Source organism: Hemibagrus wyckioides, linkage group LG27 (genome assembly GCF_019097595.1).
Source record: "Hemibagrus wyckioides isolate EC202008001 linkage group LG27, SWU_Hwy_1.0, whole genome shotgun sequence".
Classification (NCBI taxonomy): domain Eukaryota; kingdom Metazoa; phylum Chordata; class Actinopteri; order Siluriformes; family Bagridae; genus Hemibagrus; species Hemibagrus wyckioides.
Window position 1 is genome coordinate 11,379,562 of NC_080736.1, and position 19,003 is coordinate 11,398,564.

Below are 19,003 nucleotides of genomic sequence, written 5' to 3' on the forward strand. Positions count from 1 at the left end.
AAAATATGCAGTATAGTTCAAGTAGTACAGCCAAAATGTTTCATTCATTGTTGACCAAAATAGCACTTGCTGGCCAGCATGAACTACAGCCTGACCCAAACATTTTCATATATAGCAGGCTGTTAACAGTAATACGTCGGTTGTGCCTTTGTCAGTGGATTTTGTCATGGGCATCCACTTCGGCTGGTCCACAACACTTCCAGTCTGTTTGAGCTTATGTAATAAGTTCGGCAATAGTATTGTGTGTGTGATGTGCGTGCCATGATTCCTGTTACAGTCCATCGCAACCTTGTGACAGCTTCCTGGTGCAGCCATGAGAATGACTTCAATACATTCTTCTGTCAAAGGCATTCTTAACAGTCTTAGTCGACAAAAGATTATGTATATATTCTAGTGTGTGTGTATATGTGTGTGTATATATATATATATATATATATATATATATATAATGTATGTAAAACTTGCTTTCAAGCAACAGACAAGAAGCTATTTCACCAATGTATATTAAAAATATAAATTGTATATGAAGAAAAATGGCAATGTAACCCCTTTGCTACTGAAAATGGAATTAAACGTAAAAGGGCTTGCTAATAGCTACATACATAGAATGAACGAACAGCATCAAACTATTCCTCAGCTTCTCTTGGCTGTGTAGCTCCACGACAAAAACCAGAGAAAACCCTAGTTTTGCACTGGAGCTACACAGCTAACCCTTCAGATGCCAAAAAACGATGAAGTAACATCCCATTTCAATTGGAAAACCGAGTAGGAAAACGGAAAATAAATCCATAATATGAGATATTGCACAAATAAGAAAATGGATAGAAACTACTAATGCAACTTATACATGTGTGGAAAATTCACTCACAATAACGATACAAGAAGCAATTGTTACCAAATGAAAAATAAATGTATTTTGTCAATAGTGGATATGTATTAAATCATTGAATGCTTACAGTTCGTGTTAAGAGGTGAACTTTGGTCCAATTTTCATCTAAACACAACACTTCAACCAACCAGTATTGTGCATAAATAGACAAACCGCCAACTTAAGAATGCTGGGAAACAGTACAACAATCTTTCCATCCTATTATTAACATTTTCGTACAAAATATTCTAGATACATCGATGCAAAATGCCTGTGTGTGTGTTTTTTTTTTATGTAAACAAATTGGTTTTATAACAGTTCCCTTCAGTAAATGGTGCATCTTTGGCAAACCTTCATATATATACATCCTGGGGTGTCCGGCAGAGGCATGAGCGGCCAGTACTTCATACCGATAAAGTGCTTTGTAACCACGTGCAGTGCACACAGTATCCTGGATATTTATGCAGTAACACATGCGCTTTGTGGCTGTTGTGGGGCTTCATTGACTTCTAAAGACTAATGCTTCAAAAATTTTCAGTTCAATGTACATTTTTGAGATGCAATCATTAAAATCTATCAGGCATTAGCAGCAAAACAATTTCCCTATATAAACCTTAGATTTGAACGTAGAGCTATAAGAGATCATAAACCACGATAATCTACAGTAAAGCACCTTCATTTACACAAGAAAATCCTTCCAATTCAACCGGAAAAAAAAAAAAAAGATTTCAGGTCCCACGTACAACGGTTGCTTTGCGTCTTCAAATGACTTTAAATATCACTGATGGCTGAACCAAAGGAAGGAAAATAAAATGTCAAAAGCTATAAATACAATAAATAGTTTTGATCAGTGCTCACAGGGACTGTATTACTCATGTCCCTGGAGGGCCAGCGTCCTTGTGCTTTATAAGACTGAAGGACTCCGCTGCAAACCTCACTGTGACTACAGATACAGCAAGATGTCCACGTCGCTGTCTTCACCCTCTTTCTCTCATTTGTCCATTTCCACTGCATTAGGAGTCTTTGAGGTACGTGTGATTCTCCGACTGGCCGCTCGGCTGCAGTAGATGGAGTTAGATCTTGGTGACGTAGTTGTTGGGGAAAAGGCCCTGTTTACCTCTCAGCCTCCCCGTCCACCAGCCTGAGGCGTCTGAGGAGCAAAGGCACAAGGGAAAAAGTGTAGTCAGTCTCTCGCCTTGCAAAATCTTTCTGTCTTTTTGTACAATAGAGTCTGTTTCCATTACCGTACGTCTGAAGCGTCTGTATGTTTGATCACTGAGCAGATAAAAAGTGGATTTAAAACGACAGCACTGCATTTCTTTTCATGCGTCTCGGACTAACAGCCGGTTGCTGACTTTAAGTGGACGTGCACCTCTGGCCACAATTGCGGGTGTGTGATGTTCTCTAAATGTTATAAATATTGGCTTTAATGGTGCTCTATGTCATCCTGGTCCTGTAGTACCCTCTATCCTGCACATTTAATGGTCTTCCCTAGTCTAAAACATTCAATTCAACTGATTTGTTATTTAATGGTCCATCCAGAGATGAGGAGGGTGTGTTAGAGCAGAAAAAGCAGACAAATGCACAGGATAAGACTTACTCCTCACCTGAGCCAGGGATGTTAATGTGTGCTCTACAGGATGGTCAAAGTTTGGGATGTTTTTTTTAAACCAAGCTCTAAAGTATTGCTTTGATAGATCCTATGTGTTCATCATGGGGCTTGCTGGTGTGTGGTTTGATTGCAAACTCCTCTCAGCTGATCATGTGACTGTGTGTTTTTGTGCCTGTGATTGCTGCACTATTTGCTCAGCTTGCTGACCTTCCATGATGATTTCGATGATGTCATCAGCATTGAAGCTAAGCTCGTCTGTGTCCTGGGCGTCGTAGGCGTACAGAGCTTTACACTGAGGCACCTGAGGCTTGGGTTTAGGAGCAGGTTTGGGCCGTCCACCTCCTGGGGTGGGCCTGTTAGCTGACTGCCTGTGAGCCCTAAAACACAAGATGACACAATAATCAGACTCACTTCAGGATCACACAGGGCTCGAGACTCCCCCGAGACATTACAGAAGCTGCTGTGAGCATGCTTTAAGAGAGCAAAGTGAAGTTAACTAGAGGGTGAAGTTAACTTTACTTTCAGCCGCAAAACTAAAGCGTCGCGTGGTTCTGACTGTGATTTGCTTCAGTTTCAACCCAATGACTTTCATGCTGATGTCATGTTTGCCACAAGGTGGCGTGAGACACAAACATTTCTCAAAAGTACAGTATGAAAGGACCAATTATGTTTGATTTGAATACATGTGAAAGGCAAAATTTGAATATATGTAAAATAATCGGTGTTTAATGTAATACAGTGTAGTATTAAAGTGAAGTAAAATATACTGTACATGACGTATAAACACCCACATAGTGAACTCAAAGGAATACTCCAACCACATCTGTAGCATATGTGCGATTAATTGTTTTGATCGTGAACAGATAAAATTGCTTTGGGGAGACAGCTCATGTCTTTTACAGTAAACAGTGTCTCAGTAAGGGAAACATGACTAATCGATTATCTGCGGTTAATCACACGTTCTACAGATGTGGTTGAAAGAGATTAGAATAAAAACACAGCAGTATTCATTGAACAGCTCGTGTTTTTCTAAGCCGAGTTTTCTACAGAGCAGAGATGAAAGAATCGTAACTCCAAATCAAAACATTTCAGTCATTGGTGAAACATCACCGATTTCCTTTCTCAGTGGGAGAACAGGCTGAGTCCAACATCTCTCCTGGGGCCTTGTGGAGGTGTTTGTGTGATGTACAGAGGACCCAGGAGAGGCTCAGGAAGACAACAGCAAAGCCAAGAACAGAAGATGATTCAATTCCAAACCAGCTTAAGCTTTAAAATCTCTACTTTCTGATAAAAAGGAATTCATCGAAATGGTTCAAACTGACAAATTTCCCTCAATGTAGTCAACAGCTAAGAGATATGCCCATGGTATGCTTCTTTACTTCAGCAGTGGAGCTATGAGGCTAAATACATGCACATATACCTCTTCTAATCAATGTAAATCTACATCATTTTTTAAAAATAAATTATTTTGTAAAATAGCCGAGATAGTCTGTGTATAGGTTCACAGTGAGACTGTGGTAAGAAAGAAATGTTTGTTACAGAACTACATGGAGGGGTTTTTTTGTAGCTTGAGGTGTATTGTATGTGGGTGTACATTTGGGAAAAAGGTTTTGGTTGAGACCGACTTCCTTTTCCCTTGGAGCTACGTGAACTTTGTAGTTCCTGTGCAAAAATTAAAGAAGCAAAATAATCGTGTCTCAGCTGATGGACTGAGGGAAATTTGATTAAATAAGTGATTAATTACTACACATAGTTCCTTTTCTTTTCATTTGGAAACAGATCATCCATCAGCACATTTGGTATTGTTAACAGCTTTCCGCTACTTTGATGTAAATCCCTTTGGTATAATGCGTAAAGGAACTTTCTGTGCTATGTAGGCTTTAGAACTGATTTGGAATTGCATCTGTGTCAAACCTCATACTACATTAAAGCAGATTGAAACCATAACCAGAACTACCATTGATGACACCACACCACTACACACACACACACGCGCGCGCACACACGCGCGCACACACACACACACACACAGACTCACATTCCTCCATTTGCAGCCGTCCGCTGGTTTCTGTTATAGCAAAGAGATACATCAGCTGTGTTACACACTGTGTCATGTTGTCTGGCTGATGTTCTGACAAAGGACACGTTATCTAATGTAAACATTTACGAGTTCCTCATTTGTTCAATGCTGTTTGTAAACCTTCTAATGAAAACTTCCCATGTTGTCTCTGATGTCTCTGTTTTTAAGGACAGCATGTATTTGTGAAAATGTGTGTGTGTGTGTGTGTGTGTGCGTGTGTATGTACACTTACCCAGCAGCTCCCTGATCAGGCACCTTCAGGCAGTCCAGGTTGGGCTGCTGGGCCGTTTGCCTGCTGCTTCTGTCCTTCAGCTGATTGGCAGTGACGGGCAGGAAAGGGCGGGACTGATTACCTGGTGCTGGCCTCTGATGCTGCATGTTTCTCTGACTGGCATTATGATTGGAATGTTTCAGCCCACCATTCTGATGAGCAACTGAAATAGAAAAACAAAATGAATCGTGTATTTTTGGACTACCGAGGGGATATGTAAAATGTAAAACAGCACAGTGTTCGTTTTCACTGTTTGAAGTGATCCTAGTCATAGTCTTTTGACAACAGTGTCAAAGTTTCATTACTCAGTCTTCATTACTTAATAAATCTCTTAATAAGTTTGGTTGTGGAAATTGCTCATCATTTAGAAATAAACAAAAAAACAAATAAGAAAGTGATACAAATGTCATTTTTGGCTATAGAAACACTGTAACAGAAGTATAAATAGACCTCCATACTTTGTGTGTGTGTGTGTGTGAGTTACCTGGAGGGCCAGGAGCAACCCGTGTTGGAATATGGTGGTGTGTTCTCATTGCGTTTGCAACGGGGCCTTTCTTAGTGGGTCCTACAAAACAATATAGTCTGTTACACACAGCATACTTTATTTTGTTATTGAACACAATAGCACTACCTGTCCACTCCACATGTCCACTCCAATTAGTTATCGACCTCACCAGTGAAGAGATTCCCGGTGATTTGGGAAAAAGTACAACATTTATATGTTGTACTTTACAAAAAAAGTACATATTTTCCCCTGCAGCCCAGATGTAGTCAATCAGTCCAGATATTTATGTCTTCTTAAACATCTGCTTTTGAAATGTTATTTTATACCAAAGCACTGATGAATGCTCGAATCCAATTAAGGAGTGATTCATTTTCTAATTTTCTAACGTTCTAAGAAATGATCATTTCTGTAGTTCATTCTGACAGTTCATTTACAGCGACCTGTATGGAGGAGACTTCTCACATAAAGTAGGTCCGATAGGCTTTCTGTAACGTGATGTTTATATAAGGAAGGAGTCTCCAGTGTCAGCACTTTGTAACACTTTGTTAAAGCTGGGGCATAAACTTTTTAGTATGGAGGACGCTGTGTCTTGCAGTTTCTCTGTAACAAGCTGCAGTTTTTGTCTTACTAACGTCAAGAAGCTGGTAAGCGGTCAATAGTTTATCGTTGTTATAAGAGGAACTGATTAGTTTGCAAATGTTCCACATGATTAAAAAGAACTAAAAACTAATAAAAAAAAAAAAGTCTCCATGACTTAATAAATAAAAAACAGTTGAGTCAATGGAAAATTGCTGTGGTGTAAGAAGAATAGCAGTCCAGGACATGATGTTCTATTAAAAAAAATCGACTTCCGGGCAGCAACACCACACCACCTTATGTTAGATTATTTTCTTAGTTACTACAAGAGCCTTAATTAGGCTGCAACATCTGTACACTGCACCTTATTTCTCTGTAAGAACATCTTTGCTGATGCTACACCAGCTTCCAATTATCCCCAGGACAGCAGCTGCTCTTAATAGCAATGAAACTGCAGAAAGAAATGCGTGGGAATAAGAAGCATTGAGTGGGTGCGCTGATACTCACGCGAGTTCTTCGGAAGGCCCGGGCCAATGCTGACCTGCAGCATTTTGTTGGAGGGTTTCAGCGTGGCTACATCTCCCTGACCTTGCATGAACTGCACCTGCCGAGAACCTGCATTGCTCCACGGCCCCCAGCTCTCCTTCTTCAGCTTCATCTCCAACCTGGACATCAGAAGCAAACTCTTAACATGACTACTCTTCTTTCAGACTGCTCACGGTCTATTCTAGTTGATCATGCTCTGTGGGGACCTACGTGTTGGCAAATTTGAGAGGCAGCTTCCTCTGGGATTTTTCCTCATATCTGCGTGACAGCAAGCTGATGAACTCGGTCTTGAAGACACACTCCAGCAGGCTGTCATACTCCTGTTCATGAAGGATCATAAAGTCGTCCTGCAGAGTGCTGCACACCAAAAAGAGGAGAAGAGAGATAAATACGTAAAAGAGATAAACAGACGGATTTAGTAGCTACTTTATTCTAAAACACCTGCTCATTTTTTGCAATTAATCAAGTTATGCATAAAATCCTGTTGAAGATAATGTTTCCGTCACACAACAGAAAGGAGAAAAAATGTGAATTCAGTTAGTATTTTAGAAATTCCTAGGATCTTCAACTTCAACTTAGGTCAACTATCTAGCTTTTACATAGAATTGTGTGTATAGAAAAAAACATCCAGTTAGCATCTGTTCATCAGGTGCAAAGCCCTTGTTCATGAGAGCTGGCATAAAGACTACAGGAACTCAAAAACCAGTCTTCACAACCACGCTGAGCAGAAAAGTATGTCAGATATCTAAACACGCCAAAATCTGAAGCTACAGTGGGCATAAGTTCATCAAAAACCGGACAAATAATGACTGGAATAAGACTAGCTGATATTTTTTTCTGTAGATTTTGCTTGTCTTTTTGTAGCTTTGTTACTGTTTTGACAACAATGAATATCCTTCTATATAGTGTGTGTAATTAAATGTATTTTTTCTGCCATATAGCCTTCTGTTCTTGAACTACAGCTAACTATGCTACAATTCCAGCCATGGTTTAAACTCAGCTCCCTTATGTATATTCCTGTCGTGCCGTTTCCATATACCCATACACAACATGAATCCAAACCCAAATATTTTCCGTACAAATAAACTGGCCAACAGGAGCATGTTTCAGATGTTCCCAGTTCAGTCTACAAACGAGTCAATACGACAGCACACAAAACAGCAGGCGCTTTAGTGTCAAACAGATACAGTGATAGAGGCGCATGCAGTGATCGGCTGTTTCACCCTAATAAACCTAAGTCTTTTCTAATGAGCTTTTTACAAGGCCTGTTCTCCCTTCCAAAGCGCAGCTGGATTACATTACCCTCAACCCCCCCACTCATATCACATCTCCCCCCCGACACCCCAACCAGAAACAGAGGTCCATTTAGTCACTTTATAACACTGCTCTGTATACACAACACTAGTAGAGCACTGAAGTACAATGTTTAACTCATGGTGTGACTTTTCTACTTTAATCCACCGTCCTTGGGGAAAGGTGTGTGACACGTGACTTTAATCTGATAACATTTACACACGCTGACAGCATATGAGAAAGCTGTTCTTTTTTACAGTTGTCACTGAGACGTCACGCTAAACAAATGTACATGTGGTTTTTACGCCCAAAGGCTGCCTGTGGCTTACAGAGGAAAGCTCAGAATGTGTCTCAGATGTCACCAGTTCCTCAGATCGTATGGTTATGTGACGGCTACACAGTTTAGTCTTACTGCCTTTGAAGTCCCCACATTGGGTTTGAGCAGATACAGAACTCAAGTAATAATGCGGCTATACAAGAGTTCACAAGCTCTTATCCGAGTATGGAAATACTGAGGTTAAAGTTGGTGCACTAATAAATGTGTATTATTATGTTTCAGGTGTGACGTTTCTCTTCCCATTGCATTTTATCTGAGCTTGACTTCTGATTAATGTTCAAGGTTTGTTGACCCACTCTCTAAATATTGACTTAGTGGTGTTAGATGATTAACTAGTTAACATGCTCTCTCTCTCTCTCTCTCTCTCTCTCACACACACACACACACACACACACACGCACACAGGCCTGCTTCATGTCTTACCTAAGAGAAACAGCCATGATTTTGTCCACGTCGATTTTACGCTTGAGAACCTCTTTGATCTGGCCCTTCTCAGGACCTTGCTTCACCTTCTCTCTCCCAATCAGATACACACACTTCGGTGTGAGGATAAGGTCTCGCTTAATGGCCTGCCAAAGGAAAAAAAAAAAAAAAAAAACAACAGCAGAAACTTTACGTCATGATCATTTCTTTAAATCAGTCTAAAAAAATTAAATCAGCAGTCAGTGTTTTATTTTCGGTCCCAGTTCATCCAAGGATTTTAGAAAAATAACACACACACTAAACAGCAAAAACACCAAGGAAATAAATCTGATTTAATGTCAAACTGATTCAAGCTACAAAACAGTATTTCTGGCCATACTACTCTGTTTGACTGAGTCGATGTTTTCACTCTATTTCAGTGTGTGTTCTGTCTGCCATCAGTAATTTGCAACAAGATCAACACCGGAAACCAGTAGACTGTGACTCTACACTGAGCGTAAAATCCATGACAAACTCTCCATTGTAGTAGTCAGCTCACTGGCTAACCTTGTCCTGACTCTAATCAGTGCACTCACATGTACATTGCTCACTGTAGCAACTAGTTTGTTCGCATGAGCACAATTAACTAGTATTAAGAATTGGATATGGATATTTGTGAGATATAATGCAGACACTTTGTGTAGAAAGACACTAGGAGGACTTGACTCCTTCACTACATTTGGAAATCCCTGATCTTCGGTCTTTGAATACTGCTATGTTGTATATCACACCTTAAAGCGTCTGTCGTATTTAGTGATTGTGTCTGCAAAGTCAATCTTCTCCCTCTTAGCCAGGAACTGCCTGAGCTCGGGCCGGTCATCCATGCCGATGTAATCTCCCACAAAGTTCCTGTTTATGCTGTGCCTCCTTCTCTCCTTCTTGTTCAGCAGCAGGTCAGAGGCTGAGGATAAAAATACATCAAGCCTTTAGGTCACAAAAATGATCCACGATGATGTGTTAGGCGTACGTTGGGTGTTAGTGCTGCAGTACCCGTGTATGGCTATGACTGAGGGGTTGACCTAAAGCTCTTTTGGTTCGAAAAGGGGAAGAATAATACATGATTTCATTGTGTTGACTCTGTTCAGTGTATTCTTAGCCAAAATTATACCAAGTTGCAAATTTCTAATCATATTCTTAATGCATGTTATGCTTACTGTTGCTGTTTCCTGACCAAATGAGGAAATGAGGTCAAAATCTGTACACGATACTGTGTTCAGAAACCCACTGAAACCTCGATTCACCCACAAACAGATTTTCATTTCCTCCTTTAGCTCTCTGTAGGGGCTCCAGCGACTATATGTGAATATATGTTTGTGTGTGTGTGTGTGTGTGTGTGTGTGTGCATGATCCTGCAGGGATCGTTTAGTCAGTGGCGCTCACCTTCCTCTCTCATCTGCACATATCTCTTGCGGGCGAGGTACTTGCGCCAGGCACGCTGGATAGCCCTGGCATAGCCGTCAAACTTGCGATCCCTAGTTTCCTCCAGGAGGAAGAGCTGTGGAGAAACAGCATTGACATTAGCTTAACCATCTGTGCATACCTGCAGCTAATGCCACACCTAGAAACTATAGCCAGGGAAAATACAAGCCGTGCCAAACCCAATGCCAGTCTGAGTCTAACACACCCTATAAGAGCAGAGCAAGAAAACAACTAACATACAAACCAATAATCCTGACAGCAAACGTTGGCATAATTAGTTGAAAAAGACAAACAAACAGGATGGCTATAATTTAACTTCACAACACATCACTCATTAATGTAAACGTAATGGTTTGACAAAGAATTATATTTACACTGTAATTCCCCAAATGTCAGAATGACTTAACAGCTAAATACAGTTTTGGGCATATATTTACTGAAAAGATTTTAGGCCTGCTGGGACTGGATTAGTTGTAAATGTGGAGATGTGGTAATGTAATTATTGCCTTGACTCTGTCAAGGCAAACATTTTTGTGTGTACATCCACCTGGAAAAATAACTCCATATTTACCTTCTATAAAAATGACCAGTAGGAAAATAAACCCCAGATAATATATATCCTAACATGTTTCATTATATCATGTAGGAAAGAATATTTTTCTTCAGAAAGAAAGATCGTCTCCAACAGAAGACAAACTGAAACGTTAAAACTCTCCAATACTGACAATATTTAAAAGACCTTTTCAGGTAACCAGTGTATCCGAGTGGTTTAGGTATGCTTTGAGTTCCTAGTACAGATAAAGTCTATATAAAGGTTAAGATCATGTGACCATTATGCCCTATAACAAGAGCTTGAGGTGTGTGTGGTACATTTACGTTGTAATTTTACGTACAGCTTGAAGACGCTCCCTTTTCGGTTATTTATACAGAGATTTCTTATCCCTAGTGAATCAATCAGAATTCCCACAGACTTTCTCCAGCAACATTACTTGTCAGACATAAATATGGAAATCGTATCCCATCCGAACAGTAATTTCCATTCCTTGTTAGTTACGTTATGCCACAAAGAAACAAACACTCAGCAACACATGTCTGACTCACTACACTTGGGGTAAGGGGAAAATATGTAAATATGTGAATATTTAGCTCCAACAGATCAACTACTCATTATGACTGCATTGGGATATTAAGTATAGGAAGAAGTTCGCACTTTGCAGAACACGCTGGGTCTCTGGGACATGTTGAGAACCACTGCTTAAGGAATCAAAGGAATATGTAGCAGTACTCTGAACATTTTTCAAGTCCATTAAAGAGATAATAATAAACCTTTGGAAAGGTCACTCCATACAGGAGCTTTATTAGTGAGCTGAGGACAGGCTTCACTTTTAAAACAGCTCCAGGTGTCCCGCCTGGCATTTACTCCCTACACGAAGATTTGCGCTCTGTGTGAAACACTACGATATCGCGCTAATACATCTCTCCACATTTTGATTAGGCCGGTGTTTCTTCTATCCATCCTTCCCTTAAGAATGGGATTTTAGCTGAATTTCTGAATTTCTTCACTCTGTTCTCTGCATGCTCTGCAACTCCAGACTAAACACACTGTTCTCTTATTATCGCCTCAGCTTGCACTACACACACACACACACAAGGACTGAACTGTGAGTATGCAGGAGATCCCTCAAGGAAGGCATAAGATTAAAATATTTCTTTTTGCAAAAAAAAAAAAAAACCCTGAAGCTTTTTATCCTGTGCTATTACAGTCTGAGAGTCTGACAGCTCAGACACAAACACAGCACAAAAGTGTCATCCATCAGCACTCTGAGAGATCACAGAGTTCATTCTGGCACTCACACACCCAGACACACACACACGCACACAGAGCTGGGTGAAATTTTGCCAGCTGACAAATTCACCACTAGTCATGAACTAATTAGTCCATGTCAGCCCTTATCTGAGAGGGAGTTTTGTTTTTTGATCCTGAGAGGTTAAGTCTAAGACCCTCCCACTTAATATTTCAGTTGAGTAAGCATTCATTACACACACCACACACACACACACACACACACACCCTTTTCTATGAACTCCCTTTGACTTTGTCTATGAGCTGACCACTGACATTTCAACACACACTTTTACTGTGAATGTACACAAGCAGGACAGGCGCACACCTTTGGATAATCGCCTGCATTGAGGCTCATTAAAAAGGCCTGATTCAGAGCGTGTGTAAGAATGTGTGAGTGTGCTTGTGAACAAGCGTGTGCAAATGTCAACAGTGACCTCACAGAAAAGTTACAGGCAGAGCTTTCATATAGAACATGCGGTGAACAGAAACCCTGGTTGTGTCCTAACAAGAGCTTACTTCTCTACAGACACATACTTTGTGTAGACTTCCCTCAGTGATGTTGACTCAATGCTGCTGATGTAGTACTCACTTCCTGCTCTCCAAATCGCTTCTTTTCTGTCTGTTAAACCTCAGAGAAAGGGTTTTTTCTATACAGCTCCTTTATCCGGCTGAATCTAACTAAAGGTTGTCGAAACTCATTCACAGCTTAAAGCTTCATAAGAAGCAATAACCAATGAATAAATATATTTTAAAGAAACAGTTGGATCAAATGAAATGTAAACAGTTACCCCAAATGTAGTGGATCAGCCAACATATGTTTAGCTATAAGGTTGAAAGACTGTATAAACCGCATAGCAAAATATTACCCACTCACTGAAAAACATATTTGTTTAACTTTATTCATTAGCTCAGTAGTTACACGATCCCTGGGTTGATCCTGAGCTCAGGTTACTGTCTGTTGAGAGTTAAGCATGGGTTAAGCAGGGTTCTCTGGCTTTGTCCCACCTCTTAAAACACATCTTTAGGCATACTGGCTACTATAAATTGTCTGTAGGTGTGAATGTGTGGGCATTTACTGTCTCCCACCTCACACAAGGGTTCTTCGGATCCTGCCCAGTATAAAGTGCCTACTACAGATGAATAAATGACCTTCAATGCAGAGTAATATGATACGAATAGCAATATATCATATGTCAGAATCCACATCCATTTAAGATACTAAAACTATCATGGTTTTAGGGAAGTGTATGATTCTCATAGCTCACAACACTGAAGACACAAAATATGAACACAAAACACCTTGACTGATTACATTTAGGGTCATTTGTAATGCATATTGACCCGAACTGCATAAAAGAGTTAGCTTTGTTTTGTTTTCTGAAGGTTAGCCAAAACTGGGACTCATACCGATTCAGGTGCTTTGATGAACAGCTTGGTACGTCCAAGCTGGAACTGATCCTGGTCCATGTTGACAGAACGCAGGAGATGCAGCACTCCCTGCTTCTCATCTCCACGCCATGTCGGCCACGACTCCTTTGTCAAGATAGCATACCTAGAAAATAGAGAAAGGAGAGGGGAAAAGTGTTTGCTGGGGTACAGCGAAACCACAGAGCCAACATGACTGGTAATGTTGCAAGTCTAAGCTTTAATAACAATCTTTGCTGACCAGCCTTATGATTAATGCGCAAAAACAGAACACAGCCTGTAATTGGGAAGTGATATTTATTTGCAGTTTCAAATAAAATAATGACATTGAGTTAGCTTACTAATGGCTGAAAAGATAGGTAGCATGTAGTCAGGCTCATAGACTTCAAAAGGTCCTAAAAATTAAGGCCACTGTGTATGGAAAACACTGTGTGGCCTTACATGGCTCACCCCGTTTCTATGTAAATACATTTGAAGTAAGGCTGACATTTTTAAACACAGAATCATTGTTTCATATGTGCTAGAGTTGAGCACCCAACAAGCAAAGTTGTCTCATTATCCAATTATTATACAGGGTATGTATATGAATATGGCTTTTCTCAGGATGGAATTTTAACTGCAGGGCCCTGCCGTGGAAACTGGTTAGAATTCAATGAAGACTTTTGCCGTGAGAAGGCTAACAGGCTGAATACAAATCGGCCTTTCAAGACTATGTATATAAATGCCTCTGGTGCCTATAGTTGTCTGAGGGACCAATAAAAAGGGAGCTGTGTGTGTGTGTGTGTGTGTGTGTGAGTGTGCACACAGTACATGCATGTGACAGTGTGTGTGTGGGTGTAGGTGGGTGTGGGTGTGTATGTCTGGAGAAAGCAAACAGCAGAAGGATCCAAAAAATTCCAGACAATAACCGAACAGCATTTCTTTAGTAACATTAACCTGAAATCAAAAACTAGTTCATATACATACACTATACTGTATATAATTATATGTATGAAGCATGGGCACTCTAGCCTTCATAATTCTGAAAAATACAAATTAAAAAGTTTTGTTTCTGTCATTCTAAATGCAGATAGTGGATTTAGCAAATCAAGGAAACGCAAAACTGATGCGTGAACTGTTCAATCTTACTTTGAATGGGTCAATTTTAGATCGTAAAGCAACGTTAAACAACCTCTCGGTTATTCCATTAATAATTATTTCTTTTAACAATATATAGCTTGTGTTAACTTAGGAACAAATGTACCTTTGTGTACACCTTTCACTGATTTTACTACCGTAAATCCCACACACAGTCCCTCACTATAATCCTGCCATTACATAGCACAAGCAGTGCATTATGGGCCTAAACTGCCTCAAAAACGTATCTTCAGTAGCCACAGGCTCTCAGTCTCTCACAGCTCTATTTATGGCATCTAAACCTCAACTTATCATCTAAGCTAGAGAGTTAGCAAAAACAATAACAGACAAGCTTGTGATTAAGGAAACAAATATTTTTTTGCTTGGTTTTTGTACACCTGTGTAAAATAAGCAGCTCTTTTTTTGTCGCTTGGCTCCTTTTTCTCATTTGGGAACCTCATGCCTTAAGCATGAATCGTTCTTCCACTTTCCACTGCTACTCCCTCAGACATTGTTAAATTGTCTCCTCTCTCTCGTTCACACTCTGTCTCCTTTCCATTTCTCTCGCAGACATGAGTCTATTTTCGATCTCGAGCCAAAACACAACGCTTGATCATTTGCAAATCTGTGTATTGCTGTGCTCCGGCTCGGTCAGCCGGGTTAGGTGTTGATATTTTTTTGGTACCTGTTCAGGAATTTGCGGAAGACTCTTCTGTAAGCGTAGCCAGCACGTCTCACTCTGATATTCTCCTTTAAACCAAGGTACTCCACTTGATGCTTCACTCTGAGGTGTGAAAATAGAGCAGAAATTGTGTGTGTGTGGGTGAGTGTCTATTACACGAGGTCATTCACTATTAACACACACTAGTTTCATAACTAGCTCTGATATTTAGTAAATGTTTTGTAGACTAGACAATGGAACAACTAAATGGACCTTAAAATCCAGACCACTTTCTAAATTTTAACATTTTTTCCCAGTGCAGAAAACCAGACCAGAGACAGGAAAAACATTTCACAAGTCCACTGCTGCTGAATGGATGCGCAATTGCAGCTGGCGTTTTTATGACACGTTAGTTATTATGGGCGCTGATTTAAAGCACATATTTAATTTGAAGTGTACTGTATGGAAGTGGTGTATTTTCCACATCCTCTCTGAAACTAGATTTTAATTGCACATTCAGAAGCGCAGTGCTAATCAACCATGAGTCTGTATTCACAACAGGAAGGCTCTGAATAATACAGCTGATACAGCTGCACCTGTGACAGTACAGCCGGCACCAAAAGCCATCCGACAGGACAACAAGCATGAGGAGAATAAATAATCACAGCTGATGGCATTGTGAAGCTGAAAATGCTAGGAAGCAGAAAATTGGATGAATTGATGTATAACTGCAGAAATATTCGGATTTTAAAAAAGGAGCAAATGTACACCCACACACACACATACACAAACACACACACCCACACCCACATGTGTCTTTGCTTGGTCAACACAAACAGTTCTGTTGAAATGACTGACCTAAGAGGGTTTTTTTTTTATCCTTTCTGCGTAATATATGTCTGAGAGGCCAAAAACACATTAAGCAAATATTATTTCTAAATACTACTTCATGTCTTGAGATTATGACCGCAGCTGAGCTCATCATAAACATAATATGAAAATGCTAGGCCTCTCTGTGAAGAGGTTTCAGTGATGGCTAAAGTGTGTGTTTATGTGGATGTGTGTGTACCTGCTCTCCTCCCAGTCTCGGGGCTTCTTTGTCTCGTTGGGTTTGATACAGCGTATGTAGTGAGGAGTACACTTCATGAGCGTGCTCACCAGATCATTGGCTTGTTTCTGGCCAAGAAAGAGAGAGAGAGAGAGAGAGAGAGAGAGAGAGACTTTTAGCTGTTCACGTCAGGGATTACCTCCTGTTTACATGACTTTAAAATGTTTGTTGAATCATCAGCATTGCTGCATCGACACACTACAAATACGCACGACAGTGTAAGTGCTATTTAGAGTTCATGGTATACTGTATGGTCACATATTGTAAGTATTTATTAAAAGAATTTAATAATTTGCTCTTTGGTGTCCAGTGTAAGTGAGTCTGTAATAAAAATGTCTTTCTTTTCTTTTCTCAATACCAAGAAACATGTCAAACTTCTTTTCCTTAGTAAAATCACACATACACTAGACATAATGTTGCTGAAGGTGAAGGTGGGGTATTCGTTTAAATACTCACAGTCATTCTTTTCTCATTTCTCTTGCTATCTCTCTCTCCCTCTCTCTCTCTCTCTCTCTCTCTCTCCCTCTCTCTCACACACACACACACACACACACCACTACCTTACAGCTCAACATACCTTGATTTTACTGCCTGCTGTGGTGGGGCGACCTTTCTTCTCAGCATTGAGGTTTTCTGGGAACAGGGCCCGAATAAAAGCTCTGTTGAAGAAGAACAAACCAAGGCAGGCAGGAATAATTATGGAAGAATTGGAGCATAAGAGAGAAAGAGGAAGAGAGAGAGAGAGAGAGAGAGAGAGGGGAGTAGAGACAAAGGAGCAGACACTTGGGAAGTCTGGAGTGTTTTCGACTCGGGTCACTGAAGTTCTGCCGCACCACAGCGCACATTGTTTTGGAACTTTAGGGACAATATGGTCTCTACACACGCTCTAATCGTCTCTAATCACTTCCATCATTTCCTCTTGAATGGAATTTTCCTGTGCTGGAATGTTAAGCAGCATATATTGTACTGAGGCATTCGGCATTCATTTATGTCACATGAATAATTTGAGATTCTCATATGCCATAACCCATGATAGTTCAGCACCAGTCAGAATGTAGCACATGCTTGCGAGCATTCCTGAAATTCTGGGTGTGTGATCTCTTTCAGCCTTAGCGAGCAGTTCAGCATGTCTCAGAGGTTACCTTTCTTCTAAAGTATTTTGCTTAAAAGAAGGTTTGCATTAAAGGAGTGGTTAAAAATTGAACTGTACCTCAAATGTAGTGAATTAGGACATGTTTACATCAGGAAGAAAACACAATAGGCCATACTGTTATAAGAAAATAATCAGCACTGGGGTGGGTGTGATGAGGTCTGTCATAAAGCAGAAGTTTCCTTAGAACAGGGGTTTCTTTTACTTATACCACAGCAATTTGTCAGTGATTACAAAAAGTGTGGCTTTTAACCGTTTCTAGCTCAATTCAATGTTTCTTAAAAATGTTCTTTGAACTTTGGTACATAGACTTGCCAGTGGTTCTGGAGACAGTGTGACTGAATATAATCTATTATAATCAACAAAACTTCACGGTCTTGGATATAACCATCTAGTATTATTGTACACAGTGTGGTGTATTAATTTCATGCATAACAACACAAGAGGTGTGGTGGTTTACACTAATGACATGAGACAGGCTCCACCCCCAAATGTTTCAAGGAGAAATTATATAACAAACAAAAACTAAAAGGATTAAAGATTTCACAGAAAGGATTTTGCATTTGAGTTAAGATTCTCAGAATCATTCTTTTTCCAGTTTAAGGACTGAATATCTAATGAACAGATATCTACAGATAACTCTTTATCTGAGTGCGAGTTTCTTCACAGTTTTGGAAAATTGTGCTCTTTAATAAAGCTCAGAGGTTAACGCTGTAAGAATGTGTAGGCTCAGCCAGACTAGGGGCTCTGCGACATGCTGGAGCTGACAATAACCGTCTTTCCCTTTTATTCTTTCTCACTTTCACTAATAGGGAGTCTGCATGTCTGAAGGAAGAATAGTTTTGTTGCATTTTTCTGTTAAACGTGTGCGTGCCTCACAGCACGTCTTTGCATTGTGGAGTCACACCTCTAACCTATCATGAGCCACAGTAAGGCGATATGTCTGTTTGGACGGACACACACCCACACACCCACACACACACACTTATTCACATGCACGCACAGAAAAAACAATGCTGGCACACAAACACACACGCAGACACAAACACTCGCATATGCACACAAAGAAAAAGACAACACTGGCACACAGACTCACACACACACATGTACGCACAGAAAACACAATACTGGCACACATTTGTTGCTGCAAGTTAGGAGCCTGCTTTGCATATATTAGAATGTCATGAGTCACTCACATTTCACTGCTCTGCATGAGTTCAATGAGGTCAGTAAACAGGACATCTCTGTTACGCTCGCAGAAGCCATCAGCATCGTAGGACACCTGAAGACACACACAGAGATATTCACATCCAAATTATGCAACATTCATTTGAATGAGACTGCAAAGATATGTCAGATATTCAAAAGTATACATTATAATACAGCTATGAATCTTGTTACAGCAAGCACAGGTGATAAAAAATGCAGCGGCCAACAATCATATAATCATACAATGGAGATATTATATTATATTATATTATATTATATTATATTATATTATATTATATTATATTATATTATATTATTTCATATTATATTATATTATATTATATTATATTATATTATATTATATTATATTATATTATATTATATTATTTCATATTATATTATATTATATTATATTATTTCATATTATTTCATATTATATTATATTATATTATATTATTTCATATTATATTATATTATATTATTTCATATTATATTATATTATATTATATTATATTATAT

General features: G+C 39.6%; 1 protein-coding gene across 2 annotated transcripts in view; it reads right to left on the minus strand.

Annotated features, from left to right (window-relative positions):
- Positions 1-888: 888 nt before the first annotated feature.
- myo1ea (myosin IEa) overlaps positions 889-19,003 on the minus strand; it is a 47,025-nt gene continuing 28,910 nt past the window's right edge. Inside the window, exons 15-29 of one of the 2 annotated variants that reach the window (XM_058381726.1) lie at positions 18,472-18,557; positions 16,703-16,784; positions 16,087-16,193; positions 15,042-15,140; positions 13,223-13,367; positions 9,931-10,045; positions 9,282-9,451; positions 8,512-8,657; positions 6,669-6,815; positions 6,420-6,577; positions 5,316-5,396; positions 4,793-4,994; positions 4,519-4,548; positions 2,688-2,857; positions 889-2,018 (exon numbers count right to left, since the gene is read on the minus strand). In XM_058381726.1, the coding sequence (XP_058237709.1) occupies positions 1,942-2,018; positions 2,688-2,857; positions 4,519-4,548; positions 4,793-4,994; positions 5,316-5,396; positions 6,420-6,577; positions 6,669-6,815; positions 8,512-8,657; positions 9,282-9,451; positions 9,931-10,045; positions 13,223-13,367; positions 15,042-15,140; positions 16,087-16,193; positions 16,703-16,784; positions 18,472-18,557 (1,815 nt within the window). In that variant the 3' untranslated portion in view covers positions 889-1,941. The remainder of the gene's footprint in view (positions 2,019-2,687; positions 2,858-4,518; positions 4,549-4,792; positions 4,995-5,315; positions 5,397-6,419; positions 6,578-6,668; positions 6,816-8,511; positions 8,658-9,281; positions 9,452-9,930; positions 10,046-13,222; positions 13,368-15,041; positions 15,141-16,086; positions 16,194-16,702; positions 16,785-18,471; positions 18,558-19,003) is intronic. The other variant, XM_058381727.1, reaches the window with a different exon arrangement.